The sequence below is a fragment of the Astyanax mexicanus genome, chromosome 4 (assembly GCF_023375975.1).
Source record: "Astyanax mexicanus isolate ESR-SI-001 chromosome 4, AstMex3_surface, whole genome shotgun sequence".
NCBI lineage: Eukaryota > Metazoa > Chordata > Actinopteri > Characiformes > Acestrorhamphidae > Astyanax > Astyanax mexicanus.
The window spans coordinates 58,215,942-58,234,849 of record NC_064411.1 but is presented as its reverse complement, the minus strand read 5'-3'; the positions used below and the strand labels follow the sequence as shown (position 1 = coordinate 58,234,849).

The 18,908-nt window shown below is 40.0% G+C and overlaps 2 protein-coding genes across 2 annotated transcripts in view; one reads left to right on the top strand and one right to left on the bottom strand.

The window, feature by feature from the left end:
- The first annotated feature begins 8,695 nt into the window (after positions 1–8,695).
- Positions 8,696–18,908, top strand: part of LOC103038436 (netrin-G1) — a 93,667-nt gene continuing 83,454 nt past the window's right edge. The window contains exon 1 of the mRNA XM_022668371.2: positions 8,696–9,210. The gene's annotated coding sequence lies outside the window, so the exon portion shown is untranslated. The remainder of the gene's footprint in view (positions 9,211–18,908) is intronic.
- Positions 11,367–13,563, bottom strand: LOC125801754 (uncharacterized). Its single transcript, XM_049479014.1, has 2 exons — positions 13,557–13,563; positions 11,367–12,925 (listed from the first exon to the last, which is right to left on the bottom strand). Exons 1-2 carry the CDS (start codon positions 13,561–13,563, stop codon positions 11,367–11,369), a joined length of 1,566 nt encoding a protein of 521 aa, XP_049334971.1.

Below are 18,908 nucleotides of genomic sequence, written 5' to 3'. Positions count from 1 at the left end.
GGAATTTAATGGTGGCATTTGATTACATTCAGATTTTCATGTTTTATATGATTCCATTATCTGGTTTAAGCAAAATCGAATGGTCAAGGTTTGGCTTCCCATTAATAGGGCAGATATGAAACTGAATGTCATAAATTACCAGTTCCCAGTTGCTACAATTAATTAGCACAAATATAGTATTGTGGTCACACTGGATGATATTGATTAATGTAAAACATTTTATTAAATTAGGCCAACTAAAAACACAAATTTCACTTTTTAAGTGGGTGAGATTTATTATTTGAAAATTACTTATCTGGGCCAAAAATTTTTAGTTGGCTTAACTGCCTGGAATTCAAACTCAAAATTCTAGTGCATTAAATTTAAAAAAAATGATAATTTTAAGAGTTTTCTCAACATTTTTCATTTTTACAGTGTGGTCTGTATACTATAGTCAATGCAACGCTGCACTGGATGAATCTAATATATTAATAACACTGTAAATATAGGGTTCTCCACTGAAGTTCTTCAGGATTCGGACTGTCGAGGACACTCAGGATGAAGCAGATAAACGTCAGGGCGGTTTCTTCAGGAACGTCTCATTAAATAAAGAGGTGGGCGTGGCTCTGATCTAAAGCGAGGTCTCTGTGGACAGATTGTAATTTGAGGTAAGTGACTTCATCAAAGGGTGGCGTGTAATCCCTGATTTAGGGTAAATTGGAGAGCAGGGGGATGTCGGGCGATCCGTTTGAAGATGAGTCGGAGGCCATCATCTTTTCTCCGGATTAAAACTGCTTTTAGATCTTGTCTGGGTTAGAAGTCGAGGCCACTGAGCTTCAGATCTCACATCTCCAACTTCACTCACTCCAATTATATTCATCAATAAAAAGATGATTTATTGTCTTATTTGCAGCATCTTTTTAGAAACCCCTGCAGAGCGGGAAGAATTAAAGGTAGTGGTTTAATATGCAGAGAATAAGCTGTCTGTAAGAGTAAACACTAACGGAACAGAATGTACTAAATACTCCTGTGGGAAGAAAATATATTTAGGAGCACTAAAAGTATATTAAAATCAGGTAAAAATACTAAAATTACTTTTTTCCTTGTGTTTCATGAAAATAATACTTTCCCTAAAATGTAACTAAAAGTAGTATATACTTAGTGTAATATAATGTTTAGAAATGCAAACATGCTCTTCTAAACAGAACACTGCCCACAGGACTCTGCTTACAAGATGCTGTCCACAAGACACTGCCTACAGGACTCTGCTCAAATGATTCTGCCCACAGGGCAAGACCTTGCAAACAGGATGCCCCCTACAGAATAAAGTTCACACCACAGGACACTGCCCGCAGGATGCCGCCCACAGAACACTGCCCACAGGACACTTCCCACAGAACGCTGACCACAGGACACTTCCCACAGAACACTGCCCACAGGACACTTCCCACAGAACACTGCCCACAGGACACTTCCCACAGAACGCTGACCACAGGATGCTGCACACAGGACACTGCCCACAGGATGCTGCACACAGGACACTGCCCACAGGATGCTCAAATTGGACACTGTCCACAGGATGCTGACAGGACTCTGCACACAGAACACCGCCGACTGGATGTCTTTCACAGAATGCCGCCTACAGGATGCTGCTCACAAGACAGTGCCCACAGGACGCTGCCAACAGGACAGAGGGCGCTGCCCACAAGCAAACAGGATGCCGCCTAGGATAAAGTTCACCCCGCAGGACACTGCCATGTCATCCACAGAATGCGGCCCACAAGACGCTGCCTTTAGGATGCTGCCCACAGGACACAGCCCACAAGACAGTGCCCACAGGACGCTGCACACAGGATGTTGTTGATGGGCTATTCTCAGTGCAGCAGTGACACTAAGGTATTTAAAAACACACGTAAGATAAGTTGTAATAGTTAAGTTGTAAAATATATCAGTATAAAATAGTACATTAATAATTAATTTTAATTAAAGTAAAATATACTGTACTGCTTTCTGATTTGCATTTAAACATAGATTATAATATTTAGCTGCAACTTATTTTAAAATAATAATAGATTCCGTCTGTATTTATGTATTTTTGTACAGTTTAGTGCTGCAGTGGTTTAGTTTATGCTAAAAATTCTAATCTAAATATTAATTAATTAAAAGCTCTTTATAAAAATATACTTACATGCAGTTTTCTTTCATAAGCTTAGAGATGCTTTTATTTCTCTTTATGAAATGTGATTTTGGCTCTGAACGCTTGTTTGCAGATGCACTGCGAGTGTGTGTGTGTGTGTGTGTGTGTGTGAAATGTGAATTATGCAAAGTGCCTCAAAAAGCTAATTAGTGGTGTGTGTAGTGTGTAGTGAGGAGCCGGCGAGCTCCAGGGCAGCTGCAGAACGAAGGATCTGAACAGGGAGGTTCGGGTCTCGACTCGAATTATTATATATACTGAATTATTAGAGTTATTAACTCGATTTAATTCTAATCGAATGGTGGAGATAAAGTACAGCAAATACAAAGAAAAAACAGCAAATACAAAGCTATTATTTATTGCTTTATTAGTTTATTGTTTATTATTTTAGTGTGTTTGTGGAATATGGAGTTAAAAAGCTGACATAAGTACTTGAATCTACATTTTGAATAAAATTTACTTGAGTTTTGATCAAATTAAAATATTTAATGACTTCATTTATGAAATTAGAATTGTAACAATTTTTCCATTTTGAAAATTTCAGTTTCAAAAGAATCTAAACCTATAACTGTACTGTATGTTTCAGCTCTGGCCTAAAATTGCATTACAGCATTTCTGTGTTAAAACCAATAGATGTGATTTTTTTAAGCTATATATTTTTGGATATCTTGAATATTTCTGAATCTGAATGTTTAAATGTGCAAATTTTGAAATCTGAATTTTAAATCTGAAAATATTCTGTATCTGATTTTTTAAATCTGAAAAGTTATAGATTTAAATGTATTCAAGATCAGAATTTATGGATATGTTTTAATTTATTCAGACAATTTATGGATATGATATTTTTATATAAATATATAAAAATGATGGATTGCTGTTTTATCTTAAAATTTGCTAGCTCCAGACTTCGTCTGAGAGAGGGATCTGTACCTACTGTACCTACCTAATCATAAATTTACCTCAGCAGTGCTATTCTAAGAACAAATTTACCTCAGCAGTGCTTATCTAATCATAAATTTACCTCAGCAGTGCTATTCTAATCATACATTTACCTCAGCAGTGCTATTCTAATTATAAATTTACCTCAGCAGTGCTATTCTAATCATAAGTTAACCTCAGCAGAGCTATTCTAATCACAAATTTACCTCAGCAGAGCTATTTTAATCATAAATGTAACCCAGCAGTGCTATTCTAATCATAAATTTACCTCAGCAGTGCTATTCTAATCATACATTTACCTCAACAGTGCTATTCTAAGAACAGATTTACCTCAGCAGTGCTATTCTAATTTTAAATTGACCTCAGCAGTGCTATTCTAATCATAAGTTAACCTCAGCAGAGCTATTCTAATCATAAAATTACCTCAGCAGTGCTATTCTAATCCTAAATTTACTTCAGCAGTGCTATTCTAATCATAAATTAACCTCAGCAGAGTTATTCTAATCATAAAATTAACTCAGCAGTGCTATTCTAATCATAAGTTAACCTCAGCAGAGCTATTCTAATCATAAAATTACCTCAGCAGTGCTATTCTAATCATATATTTACCTCAGCAGAGCTATTTTAATCATAAATGTACCCCAGCAGTGCTATTCTAATCATAAATTTACCTCAGCAGTGCTATTCTAATCATAAATGTACCCCAGCAGTGCTATTCTAATCATAAATTTACCTCATCAGTGCTATTCTAATCATAGGAAGGAGGTGGTTCCTATAGTATACAGTGTTGCATGGAGTTGGGGATGTGGTGAACATATCATCTAATATTAAAACAGGTTAAACTCTTTTTAATGCCCCTGATTCTATAAGAAACAGTGAATGAACAGATGTTTTAATACTTTTTTTATACATATAGTTTAGCTCCATTGTTTCTCAGCTCAGGTATATAGAGTTAAACAGATGCTAATAAATATATTATACATGCATTTAATCTGCAAATGCACAAAACATCAGTGAGCCAAATAAGACTCAGGGTCTGAAAGTGAAGCGATGGATCAGGCCGGTGAACAGTGCCAGCCTTTGTTTGGTGCTGCCTCTCCGGCGTGTCAGGATAACAATGGGGCAGATGCTCCGAGTCGGCGGCGGTGTGGGGCTGATGAAAGCCTCGGCAGGTGGACGGGTCTTTGAAGCTTCCAGAAAACCCACTGGCAACAAATCAAAAAAACACCATCCAGTAAAAAACAACACAAAAAGTAAAAAACAAAAGAAACAAATCTGACCTCCAGAACAGAGTTACGCCCGAGCGTGCACGAATCTGAAAAACCTGGCAACCGGGGCCCATTCGTAAACATGCCTACCTCACCCAGGTGTGTTTGTTTTTGTTTATTTGTTGGGAAAAAACTGTCCATTAGATCTAAAAGGAAAAACAGCAGTATGCAAATTCTAAATTATAAAGTGTTGCCTCAGGGGGTGGATTGGGAACACCTGTCCACACCTGTATAAGTTGTGAGGCTGAATCCAGTTGTGCTCATGGTAAGTCCTGGTGAATTATGGTAGTTGGAGTTAGGCCTGATTTTTGAAGTTATATAGTCATAAACCTAATAAATTTACTTTAGCAATGCTATTTTATTCATAGATCTACCTTAGAAAAGCGGTTATATTTATTAATTTACCTCAGCAGTGCTATTATAATCATAAATTTACCTCAGCAGTGCTATTCTAATCAAACATTTACCTCAGAAAATCTATTAAAATCATATATTTACCTCAGTAGTGCTATTCTTATCGTATATTTACCTTAGCAATAATATTCCAAGCGCAGATTTACATCAGCAGTGCTATTCTACTTATATATTTTCCTCAGCAATGCTATTCTAGGCATAATCAGCAGACCTATTCTAATCATAAATTTACTCTACCAGTACTATTCTGTTCATACATTTGCCTCAGCAGTGCTATTCGAATCATAAATTTACCTCAGCAATGCTATTCTAATCATAGATTTACATCAGCAATGCTATTCTTATCATAAATTTACCTAAGCAAATCTATTAGAATCATTTATTTACCTCAGCAGTGCTATTCTAATCATACATTTATCTCAGGAAATCTATTATATTCATATATTTACCTCAGCAGTGCTACTTAAATCATATGTTTACCTCAGCAGTGCTATTCTAATCATAAATTTACCTCAGGAAATCGTTATAATCATATTTTTACCTTAGCAGTAATATTCTAATCATAAATTTACCTCAGTAGTGCTGTTCTAATCAATTCTGTCACAGCCTGCCACTGCTGTTTTTACTATTAAACTTGCTGTTTTGCATAAAACACTAAAAAACAGATTTTAAACATAAAGCACTTTAATCGCCGGGTTAAGTGCATTGTTAGCACTGAGCTAACGCCCTCTCGGCCCACCCCCGCACCGTGTCCGAACTCTTGGTTCATAGCTATTCACGACCCGACTCGGCCCAAATCCTTTTCATCAGGATGGAAATTGCACTGCAACTTTTTAATGGCTTTGTTGCTGTTTCTCGCATATTAATGGAGTGGGTAATCGATACCGGTGTGTATTTGCGGAATCACCGGCGAGGTTCCTGTCAGGCCTGATATGAGGGTGGTTGAGAAGGTATCGGACGTTAGCGTGAGCAGGCAGGCGGGTAATAATGTGCTGTAATGTGATTCGCCGTGCCGCTGTACGTTAGAAAAGCGGTAAAGAACGTTTCGTTATTTACAGAGTTTTCCTCTACTATCTTTTGTCATGGCAACTTTCCCCTCGGGTCTTATAAATACTTTATTAACCAGCAAATGATGCAATGCTGAATCTACCCTCCCTCTCCTTCTCTCTCTCTCTCTCTCTCTCTCGCTCTCTCTTGCTCTCTTTCTCTCTCTTTCTCTCTACATTTTTTCTCAGGCACACACTATTCACTAATAAGAATATAATTATATCATGTGTAAATATGTCTGTTTAAATAAATACAATTAATTAACTCATTAGACATACCAGTCATATCATTAAAACACTTAATATTACCCTAATATAACATCTAATGTTATATACTCATATAATTTATCTATAATATACTAGATGTAATAGTAAATTTACCTCAACAGTGCTACTCTAACTATAAATTTAACTCAGGAACGCTATTATAAGCATAATTTACCTCAGTAAAGATGATCTAATGATACATTTACCACAGAATTTCTATTCTATATATACATTTACCTCAGCAATGCTATTCTAATTACATATTCACCTCAGGAATTCTTATCTAATGAAACATTTACCTCAGGAATTCTAATAAAAGCATACATTTATCTCACTAAAGATATTCTAATGATACATTTACCTCAGAAATTGTATTCTAATGATACCGTTACCTCAGTAAGTCTATTGTAAGCATACATTTACCTTAGCAATGCTGTTCTTAAGATACATTTACCTCAGAAATTGTATTCTAATACATTTACCTTAGCAATGCTGTTCTTAAGATAAATTTACCTCAGAAATTCTATTCTAATGATACATTTACCTCAGCAATGCTATTCTAATGATAAATTTACCTCAATAATAGCAAAAATAAGCATAAATGTACCTTAGTAGTTCTATTCTAAGCATAGCTTTACCTCAGTAGAGATACTTAAATTATAAATTTACCTCAACAATGCTACACAGAAGATTAAAATATTTCCGGTGTGACGGTGATGATGGATCAGGTGTAGTTCTGAGGGTCAGGGCTGTTTTTCTCCTCGGGGTGTAATATTCTCCATCATCACCGTCGCTACAGAACATTCCCGTCAGTATCTGATTGGCAGCTGATCCCAGAGGACTGCAGCCGTTATTGACTGCTCCATTGTTCCTCCATCTGATTGTATCCGGACTCTATCTGTTCTCTTTATTACGGTTCTGCATTTGCACTGCGTTATTCTATTTTAGAACTGAGCCGAGATCAAATTCACAGTTCCTAAAGTGAAAATGAAGACAGTGAATTCTGATGAGCAGCTTCTTTAAAACAGCCGAGATAAAGAACCATCAGATCAAACATCTCAATAAAAAATGTACTGTCTAAACTCAGATACAAATGACCAAACCGTTGACCAAAGTTCAACATTTAAATAATGTCTGAATGTAGATTCACCTTAAAAAATGGTTTAAACAAGGGTAAATTACATGTAAATGGGTTTTTATTTGTTTTTTTCCAGTTTTAGTTTGTGTAGTGTCCTACCCCTCACAACCTGAATTTCCTGATTTTTTGCATCTTCTTAAAAAATCTGATGGCATAATCTAACCTAATGCCATCTAACCAAAAATTACAATTATTTTCTGTTTTGAGGTATTATGTACACAACACAAAAAAAACGGGTTTTACGAACAAAAAAACAATTAGGGTTCAGCCTACCCAACAAAATAATTCAGGGTTTTTACGAATGCAACAATCAGAGTTTAAAATACACAACAAAAATAAAATCAGACGATTATGAACAAAACACTAAAAAAAATCAGGGTATTACACAAAAAAATAGGTATTAAGAACACAACATAAAAAACTTTGGAGATAAAAAAAAAAACAACACAAAAAGAAATCAGGTTTTATGAATAACAAATAAATCAAATAAAAAAAAACAGGGTATTACAAACAAAGCACCAACAAAACAATTTGGGGTGTTACGAACGAAACACAAAAAAAAAAAATTGGGGTATTATTAACAAAACACCAGAAAAAGTTTGAGGTATAACGAACAAAACACCAAAACATTTGGGGTGTTACAAACAAACAAAAAATAAATAAATTGGTGTATTACAAACAGGACAGGAATTAGGGTATTATTTACACAACACAAAACAAATTGGCGTATTATTAACAAAACACCAAAAAATCGCTGTATTATGAACAAAAAATAAAGTGTGGTTTTACAAACAAAACACCACAAAATCAGGGTGTTATTAACCAAACCAGAAAAAATGTGAGGTATAACGAACAAAACAACAAAACAATTAACGTATTACAGACACAACACAAAAAATGTAGTTTTATGAAGATCTTTCTATCTTTCTTTTTTTCCCTTTTCTATCCATCCATTCATGTCCTAGAATACCTGAACACCTGTATCTGATTAAATGCACAGATCAGATATATAGATACAGTCTGAGTTCTGAATCTGTGTCTGAATCTGAATCTGTATCTGTGTCTGAATCTGAATCAGAATTAGTATCTGAATCTGTATCTGAATTTGTGTCTGAATCTGTATCTGAATCTGAATCAGAATTAGTATCTGAATCTGTATCTGAATCTGTGTCTGAATCTGAATCAGAATTAGTATCTGTATCTGTTTCTGTTTCTGAATCTGTATCTGTATCTGGATCTGGATCTGGATCTGAATCTGTTTCTGTATCTGAATCTGAATCAGTATATAAATCTGAATCTGAATCAGTATCAGTATCTGTATCTGTATCTGAATCTGAATCGGTATCAGTATCTGAGGGAGGTGTAGATCTGCTTTAGGACCCAGTAGATCAGTGGCGGTGGAGGAGGCGGTGCTGCTCTGCTGCCAGTGCTGAGGGGAGAGCTGCCTCAGATCAGATTCAGAGCCGGAGCCGGGAGCAGCCAGCCGGCACACCTCCTCACCGGAGCCGCCACGGGGGAGGAGCCGGAGCCTGCCGGGGCCAAGGGGCAGGACCAGGAGCCCAGAGAGCAGAACCCAGCTCTCCATCAGCACTACATCACTGTTCCTCAGAGCTACAGCAGCACTTACACTGACCCAAACTCCTGCAGAACCTCCTGAAAAAACTCCTGCAGAACATCCTGCTGAAGAACCTCCTGCAGAACATTATAAAGAACCTCCTGTAGAACCTCCTGCAGAACATCCTGCAGAAAATCCTGCGGAAGGACCTCCTGAAAAAACTCCTGAAAAACCTCCTGCAGAACCTTATAAAGAACCTCCTGCATAACATTCTGCTGTAGAACCTCCTGTAGAACCTCCAGTAGAACTTCCTGCAGAACCTTCTGCAGAACCTCCTGAAGTTGTGGAACGTTCTGAGATCAGATCAGATAAAGTGGATTAACCTGGAGGAACCTGTCGGATCAGGACAGGTGAGAACTGTCTGGCTCTCATATTTAAATTAGCACTGATAAAATAGAAATTAATCAGTCAGATGATTGATAAGTAATTCAATAGTTTATTGATGCATGCATTCATTCGTTTATTTATTCATTCGTTTGTTTGTTTGTTTATTCGTCTGTTTGTCTGTCTGCTTGTCCATTTAACTAACAAGCAGACATTCTAAACTGTCACCTGTTAAATTAGTAATGCAACCACCTGTCTCTCTCTCTATCTCTCACACACTCTCTCACACACTATGTCTCCTGTCTCTCTCGTTTTTCTCGTCTCTCTCTCTCTCTCTCGTGCTGTAAATCAGTTAATCAATCATTCTGCCAGTTGAGCAATTAGCATGTGCATCAATCAATCAATCTATTAACCTTATCTATTCATCTATTCCTCTGCTTGTCTTTTCTATCTATCTATCTATCTATCTATCTATCTATCTATCTATCTATCTATCTATCTATCTATCTATCTATCTATCTATCTATCTGTGTGTGTATCTATCTATCTATCTATCTATCTATCTATCTATCTATCTATCTATCTATCTATCTATCTATCTATCTATCTATCTATCTATCTATCTATCTATCTATCTATCTATCTATCTATCTATCTATCTCTGACCCATACATCTGTTTAACTGTCTCTGTTGTGGTACTGTATGGTCCTCCAGTCAGGCTGTACGGTACTCAGTTTGGAATTGTGGTACTTCAGGTCAGGCTATATGGTACTCGGGTCAGGTTGTGTGGTACTCTGTGGTACTTGGGTTGGAGAGATACGCTTTATCAGCGTCCTGTCATTACATTCCCACCGTGCACTGCAAATTTATTTGGGGCTTTGATTTGGCACCCCCTCTAGTGCAGCACCCCTATGCGTCACATAGGCTGCATACCCCCTTTTTGCGCTACTGGGTTGTGCCATGTAGTACTCAGGTTGGGTTATGTTGTAGTCAGGTCAGGCCACATGGTACTCAGATTGGGATTTGTGGTCTTCTGGTCTGGCCGTGTGTTACTTAGGTCAGATTGTGTGGTACTCAAGTTAAGCTGTGTGTTACTCTATTTGGGTTGTGTGGTACTTGGGTCAGGCCGTGGGTGCTGTGGTACTCAGGCCAGGTTGTGTGGTATGCGGGTTGGTTTGTGTGGTACTCGGGTTGGGTGGTGTGGTACTCCGGTCAGGTTGTGTGGTACTGGGGTTGGGTGATGTGGTACTCGGGTTAAGCTCTGTGGTACTCGGGTTTTGTTGTATGGTACTCGGGTTGGGTGGTACTCTAATTGGGTTGTGTGATACTCGGTTTGGGTTGTGTGGTACTCGGTTTGGGTTGTGTGGTACTCGGTTTGGGTTGTGTGGTACTCGGGTTAGATTGTGTGGTACATGGGTTGGGTTGTGTGGTACTCGGGTTAGATTGTGTGGTACTCTGGTTGAGTTGTGTGGTACTTGGGTCGGGTTGTGTGGTACTCGGGTTAGATTGTGTGGTACATGGGTTGGGTTGTGTGGTACTCGGGTTAGATTGTGTGGTACATGGGTTGGGTTGTGTGGTACTCGGGTTAGATTGTGTGGTACTCTGGTTGAGTTGTGTGGTACTCGGGTCGGGTTGTGTGGTACTCGGGTTTGGTTGTGTGGTACTCGGGTTAGATTGTGTGGTACTTGAGTCAGATCATGTGGTACTCGGGTTAAATGTGTGTAAGTATACGCAAGTGTGTGCGTGAGTGAGCATGCGAGAGTGTGTGTGTGTATGCGTATTTGAGGGTGTGTGAGAGAGTGGGTGTGGGAGAGTATGTCTGTGTGTGCGTGCGTGCGTGCGCGAGAGAGAGTGTGTGTGTGTGAGAGAGAGTGTGTGTGTGTGAGAGAGAGTATAAGTGTGTGTGAGAGAGAGTGTGTGTGTGTGAGAGAGAGTGTGTGTGTGTGAGAGAGAGTATAAGTGTGTGTGAGAGAGAGTGTGTGTGTGTGAGAGAGAGTATAAGTGTGTGTGAAGTCCACAATCATCTCCTTCGTCTTTTTTACATTGATGCAGAGGTTGTTTTCTCTGCAACAATCCTCCAGGTGTTCCACCTCCTGCCTGTAGCTGGACTCATCTCTGTTCGTGATGCATCCAACCACTGCCGTGTCGTACGTTGAGAGTGTTAGGTTAGAGAGTGTTAGGTTAGAGAGTATGGGGGTTGAGAGTGTTGGGGTTGAGAGCGTTGGGGTTGAGAGTGTTGGGGTTGAGAGTGTTGGGGTTGAGAGTGTTGGGGTTATAGAGTGTGGGGTTATAGAGTGTGGGGTTGTAGAGTGTGGGCTTGTAGAGTTTTGGCTTAGAGAGTGTGGGGTTGTAGAGTGTGGGGTTGTAGAGTGTGGGGTTGTAGAGTGTGGGGTTGTAGAGTGTGGGGTTGTAGAGTTTTGGGTTGTAGAGTTTTGGGTTGTAGAGTTTTGGGTTGTAGAGTTTTGGGTTAGAGAGTGTGGGGTTGTAGAGTGTGGGGTTGTAGAGTTTTGGGTTAGAGATTGTTAGGTTAGAGGACATTGGGTTAGAGGACGTTGGGTTAGAGAGTGTGGGGTTGTAGAGTGTTGGGTTGTAGAGTTTTGGGTTAGAGATTGTTAGGTTAGAGAGTGTTAGGTTAGAGGACGTTGGCTTAGAGAGTGTGGGGTTGTAGAGTGTGGGGTTGTAGAGTGTGGGGTTGTAGAGTGTGGGGTTGTAGAGTGTGGGGTTGTAGAGTGTGGGGTTGTAGAGTTTTGGCTTAGAGAGTGTGGGGTTGTAGAGTGTGGGGTTGTAGAGTTTTGGGTTGTAGAGTTTTGGGTTAGAGATTGTTAGGTTAGAGAGTGTTAGGTTAGAGGACATTGGCTTAGAGAGTGTGGGGTTGTAGAGTGTGGGGTTGTAGTGTGTGGGGTTGTAGAGTGTGGGGTTGTAGAGTGTGGGGTTGTAGAGTGTGGGGTTGTAGAGTGTGGGGTTGTAGAGTTTTGGCTTAGAGAGTGTGGGGTTGTAGAGTGTGGGGTTGTAGAGTGTGGGGTTGTAGAGTGTGGGGTTGTAGAGTTTTGGCTTAGAGAGTGTGGGGTTGTAGAGTGTGGGGTTGTAGAGTTTTGGGTTAGAGATTGTTAGGTTAGAGAGTGTTAGGTTAGAGGACATTGGCTTAGAGAGTGTGGGGTTGTAGAGTGTGGGGTTGTAGAGTTTTGGGTTGTAGAGTGTGGGGTTGTAGAGTGTGGGGTTGTAGAGTGTGGGGTTGTAGAGTGTGGGGTTGTAGAGTGTGGGGTTGTAGAGTTTTGGCTTAGAGAGTGTGGGGTTGTAGAGTTTTGGGTTAGAGATTGTTAGGTTAGAGAGTGTTAGGTTAGAGGACATTGGCTTAGAGAGTGTGGGGTTGTAGAGTGTGGGGTTGTAGAGTGTGGGGTTGTAGAGTGTGGGGTTGTAGAGTTTTGGGTTAGAGAGTGTGGGGTTGTAGAGTGTGGGGTTGTAGAGTTTTGGGTTATAGATTGTTAGGTTAGAGGACGTTGGGTTAGAGGACGTTGGGTTAGAGAGTGTGGGGTTGTAGAGTTTTGGGTTAGAGATTTTTAGGTTAGAGAGTGTGGGGTTGTAGAGTGTTGGGTTGTAGAGTTTTGGGTTAGAGATTTTTAGGTTCGAGAGTGTGGGGGTGTAGAGTGTGGGGTTGTAGAGTTTTGGGTTAGAGAGTGTTAGGTTAGAGAGTATGGGGGTTGAGAGTGTTGGGGTTGAGAGTGTGGGTTGTAGAGTTTTGGCTTAGAGATTGTTAGGTTAGAGAGTATGGGGGTTGAGAGTGTTGGGGTTGAGAGTGTTGGGGTTGAGAGTGTTGGGGTTGAGAGTGTGGGGTTGTAGAGTGTGGGGTTGTACAGTTTTGGCTTAGAGATTGTTAGGTTAGAGAGTATGGGGGTTGAGAGTGTTGGGGTTGAGAGTGTTGGGGTTGAGAGTGTGGGGTTGTAGAGTGTGGGGTTGTAGAGTGTGGGTTGTAGAGTTTTGGCTTAGAGATTGTTAGGTTAGAGAGTATGGGGGTTGAGAGTGTTGGGGTTGAGAGTGTTGGGGTTGTAGAGTGTGGGGTTGTAGAGTGTGGGGTTGTAGAGTTTTGGGTTAGAGATTGTTAGGTTAGAGAGTGTGGGGTTGTTGGGTGTTGGGTAAGCGGGAGTGTGCGGTTGAAATCAGGTGTTAATGGGAGGGGATGCTCCCTGTGGTGCGGTGCTTTAATGATGGTTAATTCCGCACCGCGTGTGGTTTAGTGTGCATTTTAGAACATGCTGCTTTTCAGGAAAGGACCCGTTAATTATGCATGATGTGCGTGTGTGTGTGTGTGTGTGTGTGTGTGTGTTGGGTAGAAGTGTGTGTTGGGTTGTAAAAGGCTGCAGGGTCAATGCTCACGGCCCATATGGAAAGCTTATGTATATTTTGTTTGCCATGGTATCATATATGATATATAAGCATATATATTTTAAAATGTCTGTGACATGCATGCCTTTTTTAAATACTGAATATATATATTTTTTGCAATAAATATAGATACAATTATATGAGACACATATTTGAGAATATACATTCTGTACCTTTGTATTGCATAAGTAAAACTCTTATTTTTTTTTTTTTTTATGATTCAAATATTTATTATATATTAAATGTATACATTTTAATTGTGATATATATCTGTAGATACTGCTTAAAATATATAGTATATGCAATGAAATGCATATGTCCAAAAAAGAATTCTAACATCCTGTACATATCTATAGTAACAAAATTCGTAATCTATCTTAAATAAATATAAATATATGCCCAGTCCTTAATATATATATATATATATATATATATATATATATATATATATATATATATATATATATATATATATATATATATATACAGATTTATTGCACAAGATTCAAAGCATGTGCACAAACACCTACAGGTAATAGATTTATCTGCATGGAGTGCTTTTTATACATTATAATTTTATACATGAATTAAATATATATTATCAATATTAGATGCACTTTTTATTTTCATGCATTTTTATAGATGATTTTTATGCACTGTTGGGTTCAATAATATTGTTTATTCATGCAGAAATGATAAATGCATTTATGTTCTGTACAGATTCATAAATTCAGCGCATTTCTTTTTCTTTAGTGCATGTTTTACTGAGTTCTGATTGGACAGGTGGTGGAAGTGTGTGCTTTTATCTTGTGGTCAGAGTGGAGATAATGGGTTAAAGTGATGATTTTGATGAGGTTTAATGGAATGATGGAATCAGACACATTAGCGGTTAATTTGTGATGAGTTGAGTTCGGTGCATTAAGCCTGGATCTACTCAGAGCTTCACAGTGTAGAAATTCTTTCACCACAGCCCTAAAAAACCCTCAGAGGAAACAGAATCTGGGTAGTGCACCTCCTGGTGAGATATCACTGACTGTAACTGAACTGCGACGGAATATAACTGTATCATCTTCAGTGAATAATCCAGATTGTATATATTGTCATATTGTATTGTACATAATATAGTCAATCAATGTTTGAAAAATAAAACAAATTAATATAATATAAATGTGGAGTTCTATTTTTAAGCTGTCTTTTTTTTTTAGCTATTTTATGCAAAACTTTAATATCAACATTTTGTATATTCGTATATATATTTTTTATGTCTGCAGTTATTGCTGTATGCATGTTCTAATGTTGTGCACTTTAGTATTGTGGTACTATTATTGTTACATTATCATTATTTTATACAAAAATATTTTGGAAAAAAAAAGAGTGTGGTTTAAGAGATTGTTTGATTGGAAAGTGTTGGGTTGGAGAGTGTTAGGTTTGTTGAGAAGTGTTGGGTTGTACAGTGTTGGATTGGAGAGTGTTGGGTTAGAGAATGTTTGGTTGGACAGTGTTGAGGATGGAAAGTTTTGGATTAAACAGTGTTGGGTTGGACAGTGTAGGGTAGGAGAGTGTTTGGTTGGAGAATTTTGGGTTGGAGAATGTTGGGTTGGACAGTGTTTGGTTGGAGATTATGGGGTAGGAAAGTGTTGGGTTGGTGATTGTGGGGTAGGCAAGTGTTGTATTAGGCAGTGTCAGGTTGGGGAGTGTTGGGTTGGACAGTGTTGGGTTAAAGAGTGTTGGATTAAAAAGTATTGGGTTGGAGAATGTTGTGTTTAAGAGTATTGTGTTGGACAGTGTTGGGTTGGAAAATGTTGGGTTGGACCGTGTTGGATTAAACAGTATTGGGTTGGACAATGTTGGGTCAAACAGTGTTGGATTGGAGAATGTTGGGTTGAACAGTGTTGGGTTGGAGAGTGTTGGGTTTGATAATGTTGGGTTGGACACTGTTGGATTAAACAGTATTGAGTTGGACAATGTTGGGTCAGACAGTGTTGGATTAAACAGTATTGGGTTGGACAATGTTGGGTCAAACAGTGTTGGATTGGAGAATGTTGGGTTGAACAGTGTTGGGTTGGAGAGTGTTGGGTTGAACAGTGTTGGGTTGGAGAGTGTTGGGTTTGATAATGTTGGGTTGGACACTGTTGGATTAAACAGTATTGAGTTGGACAGTGTTGGGTTGAACAGTGTTGGGTTGAACAGTGTTGGGTTGGAGAGTGTTGGGTTGGAGAGTGTTGGGTTTGATAATGTTGGGTTGGACACTGTTGGATTAAACAGTATTGAGTTGAACAGTGTTGGGTTGAACAGTGTTGGGTTGGAGAGTGTTGGGTTTGATAATGTTGGGTTGGACACTGTTGGATTAAACAGTATTGAGTTGGACAGTGTTGGGTAGGACAGTGTTGGGATGGACAGTGTTGCACATTGTGTTTGTGTTTCTCAGTATCGTACAGCTCTAGTTGCAGTAGTATCTTTTGTAAATTACTAAAATATTTCAGTGTTGTTTCAGTCTTATTGCTATTTTAGGGTCGTATCTCCCACCGTTTATCTACAGGACGGGTTCAGGTCCGCAGGGTAATAAAGGAACCCAGTCTCCGGGTGCCAGACCTGGCTCCGGACCTGTCGCCGGACCCGGCGCTCTGTGTGACGGCTCTATCGCCGGCGTGGCTGGGCTGTAGTTAGTGGATAATAAGCCGGAGGATGTGCTGAGAAAGCTTATGGGATTAACTCAGCGCTGGGGGTTTCACTGTGATTACACACTAAATAAGCCTTAATAACGTCCATAATGTGTGTGTGTGTGTGTGTGTGTGTGTGTGTGTGTGTGTAGTGTGTGTGTGTGTGTGTTACCGCCTGGCATTAATTCACTTACTCTTTAGCCGTGTGTCTCGCTGCAGGAATGCAGACAGACGGAAGATACACTGCTCCTGCTCTGTTTTAACGTAAGAAATGAACGCACTGGTTACGCAGTTCTGTCTGAGATACGGCAGATATTTAAATAGTTACAGGTGGGCACTAATTAGAATCAAAATAGTAAATAAGTGCCCCGTTTTACACTTTATTTTCAGGTGCTAATGAAAAATAGAAAAGTTTCCTCTGCTGAGAAGAGTTTGTTGGACACGTCCAGGTAGCTGCACCGTTACAATAGCAATCCACCAAAGACAGAGCTCACCTGATCTACTCTTAAAGAGATACTCTGATTGGTTTATTATTTCACGTTAAAATTACGCCCATAATTAACCACACCCATGAATAATTAAGAGAATTAGTACATGACTTTTTTGTTTAATGACAGGTTCCTGGTGGGACAGGTGGCAGGAGGAGGTGGCTGGTGGCAGCAGCAGCAGCTCAGTTTGGTGTTAAATAGCAGGTTCCTGGTGGGTCTGAGAGAAAGGAGGAGGTGGCAGGAGGCAGCAGAAGCTTGGAGCAGTGTTTAATGGCAGGTTCCTGGCAGGTCTGGAAGACAGGAGGAGGTGGCAGGTGGCAGGAGGAGGTGACATTAGCTCGGTTTGTTTAATGGCAGGTTCCTGGTGGGTCTGGAAGACAGGAGGAGGTGGCAGATGGCAGGAGGCAGTAGGAGCTTGGTTTGGTTTTTAATGGTGGGTTTCTGGTGGGTGTGGGAGGCAGGAGGAGGTGGTAGGTGGCAGCAGAAGCTTGGAGCAGTGTTTAATGGCAGGTTCCTGGCAGGTCTGGCAGGCAGGAGGAGGTGGCAGGTGGCAGGAGGAGGTGACATTAGATCGGTTTGTTTAATGGCAGGTTCCTGGTGGGTCTGGAAGACAGGAGGATGTGGCAGGAGGAAGTGGCAGGTGTCATCAGCAGGTCTGTTTGGTGTTTAATGGCAGATTCCTGGCAGGCCTCGGAGGCAGGAGGAAGTGGCAGGAGCAGGTGGAAGGAGGAGGTGGCAGCAGCAGCACGGTTTGGTGTTTAATACTGGGTTCCTGCTGGGTCTGAGAGGCAGGAGGAGGTGGCAGGAGGCAGCAGCAGCTCAGTTTATTGTTTAATGACAGGTTCCTAGCAGGTCTAGAAGAGAGGAGAAGGTGGCAGGTGGCAGGAGGAGGTGGCAGGAGGCAGCAGCAGCTCAGTTTAGTGTTTAATGGCAGGTTCCTAGCAGGTCTAGAAGACAGGAGGAGGTGGCAGGTGGAAGCAGGAGCTCTGAGCAGGGTTTAAGGGCGTGTTCCTGGCAGTATAAAGTGCCGGGTCGGCCGGCGCTGGCTCTGAAACACTCGGATATGCTTGAGTGATCTGGGGACGATATGGAAGTGGACACTGGCGGCTGTTTCAGAAGCTTTAAAGGCAGCCGGCACCGGAGCCGGCACTGTCCCTGCGTGGAGCTACATATGGGACAGCTGTAAAACATTGATGGGTTTTATTCCAGCTGAGACCCTCGTCCTCCTGCCTCTGCTGCCGCCGCTGCTGCTGCCGCCGGATTCCCTGACCTCAAATATCCACCCTAACCTTCAGCCAGTGTAGAACAAGCCCCGGTACAGCACACTGTACTACACACGGGACTTTTATTATAGAAACAATCCCTGTATAACTCACACTCTTACAGCTGTTTATAAAAATTACATTTATACTCTATTTACATACATTTATGCACCTATACCACCACTCTGAATGAGTTATTCTCAAATTAAACCCCCACCCTGAATGAATCGATCTCAAATTAAACCCCCACTCTGAATGAATTCATCTCAAATTAAACCCCCACTCTGAATGAGTTATTCTTAAATTAAACCACCACTCTGAATGAATCGATCTCAAATTAAACCCCCACTCTGAATGAATTCATCTCAAATTAAACCCCCACTCTGAATGAGTTATTCTTAAATTAAACCCCCACTCTGAATGAGTTATTCTCAAATTAAACCACCACTCTGAATGAATCGATCTCAAATTAAACCCCCACTCTGAATGAATTCATCTCAAATTAAACCCCCACTCTGAAGAATTCATCTCAAATTAAACCCCCACTCTGAATGAATTCATCTCAAATTAAACCCCCACTCTGAATGAATTCATCTCAAATTAAACCCCCACTCTGAATGAATTCATCTCAAATTAAACCCCCACTCTGAATGAATTCATCTCAAATTAAACCCCCACTCTGAATGAATTCATCTCAAATTAAACCCCCACTCTGAATGAATTCATCTCAAATTAAACCCCCACTCTGAATGAATTCATCTCAAATTAAACCCCCACTCTGAATGAATTCATCTCAAATTAAACCCCCACTCTGAATGAATTCATCTCAAATTAAACCCCCACTCTGAATGAATTCATCTCAAATTAAACCCCCACTCTGAATGAATTCATCTCAAATTAAACCCCCACTCTGAATGAATTCATCTCAAATTA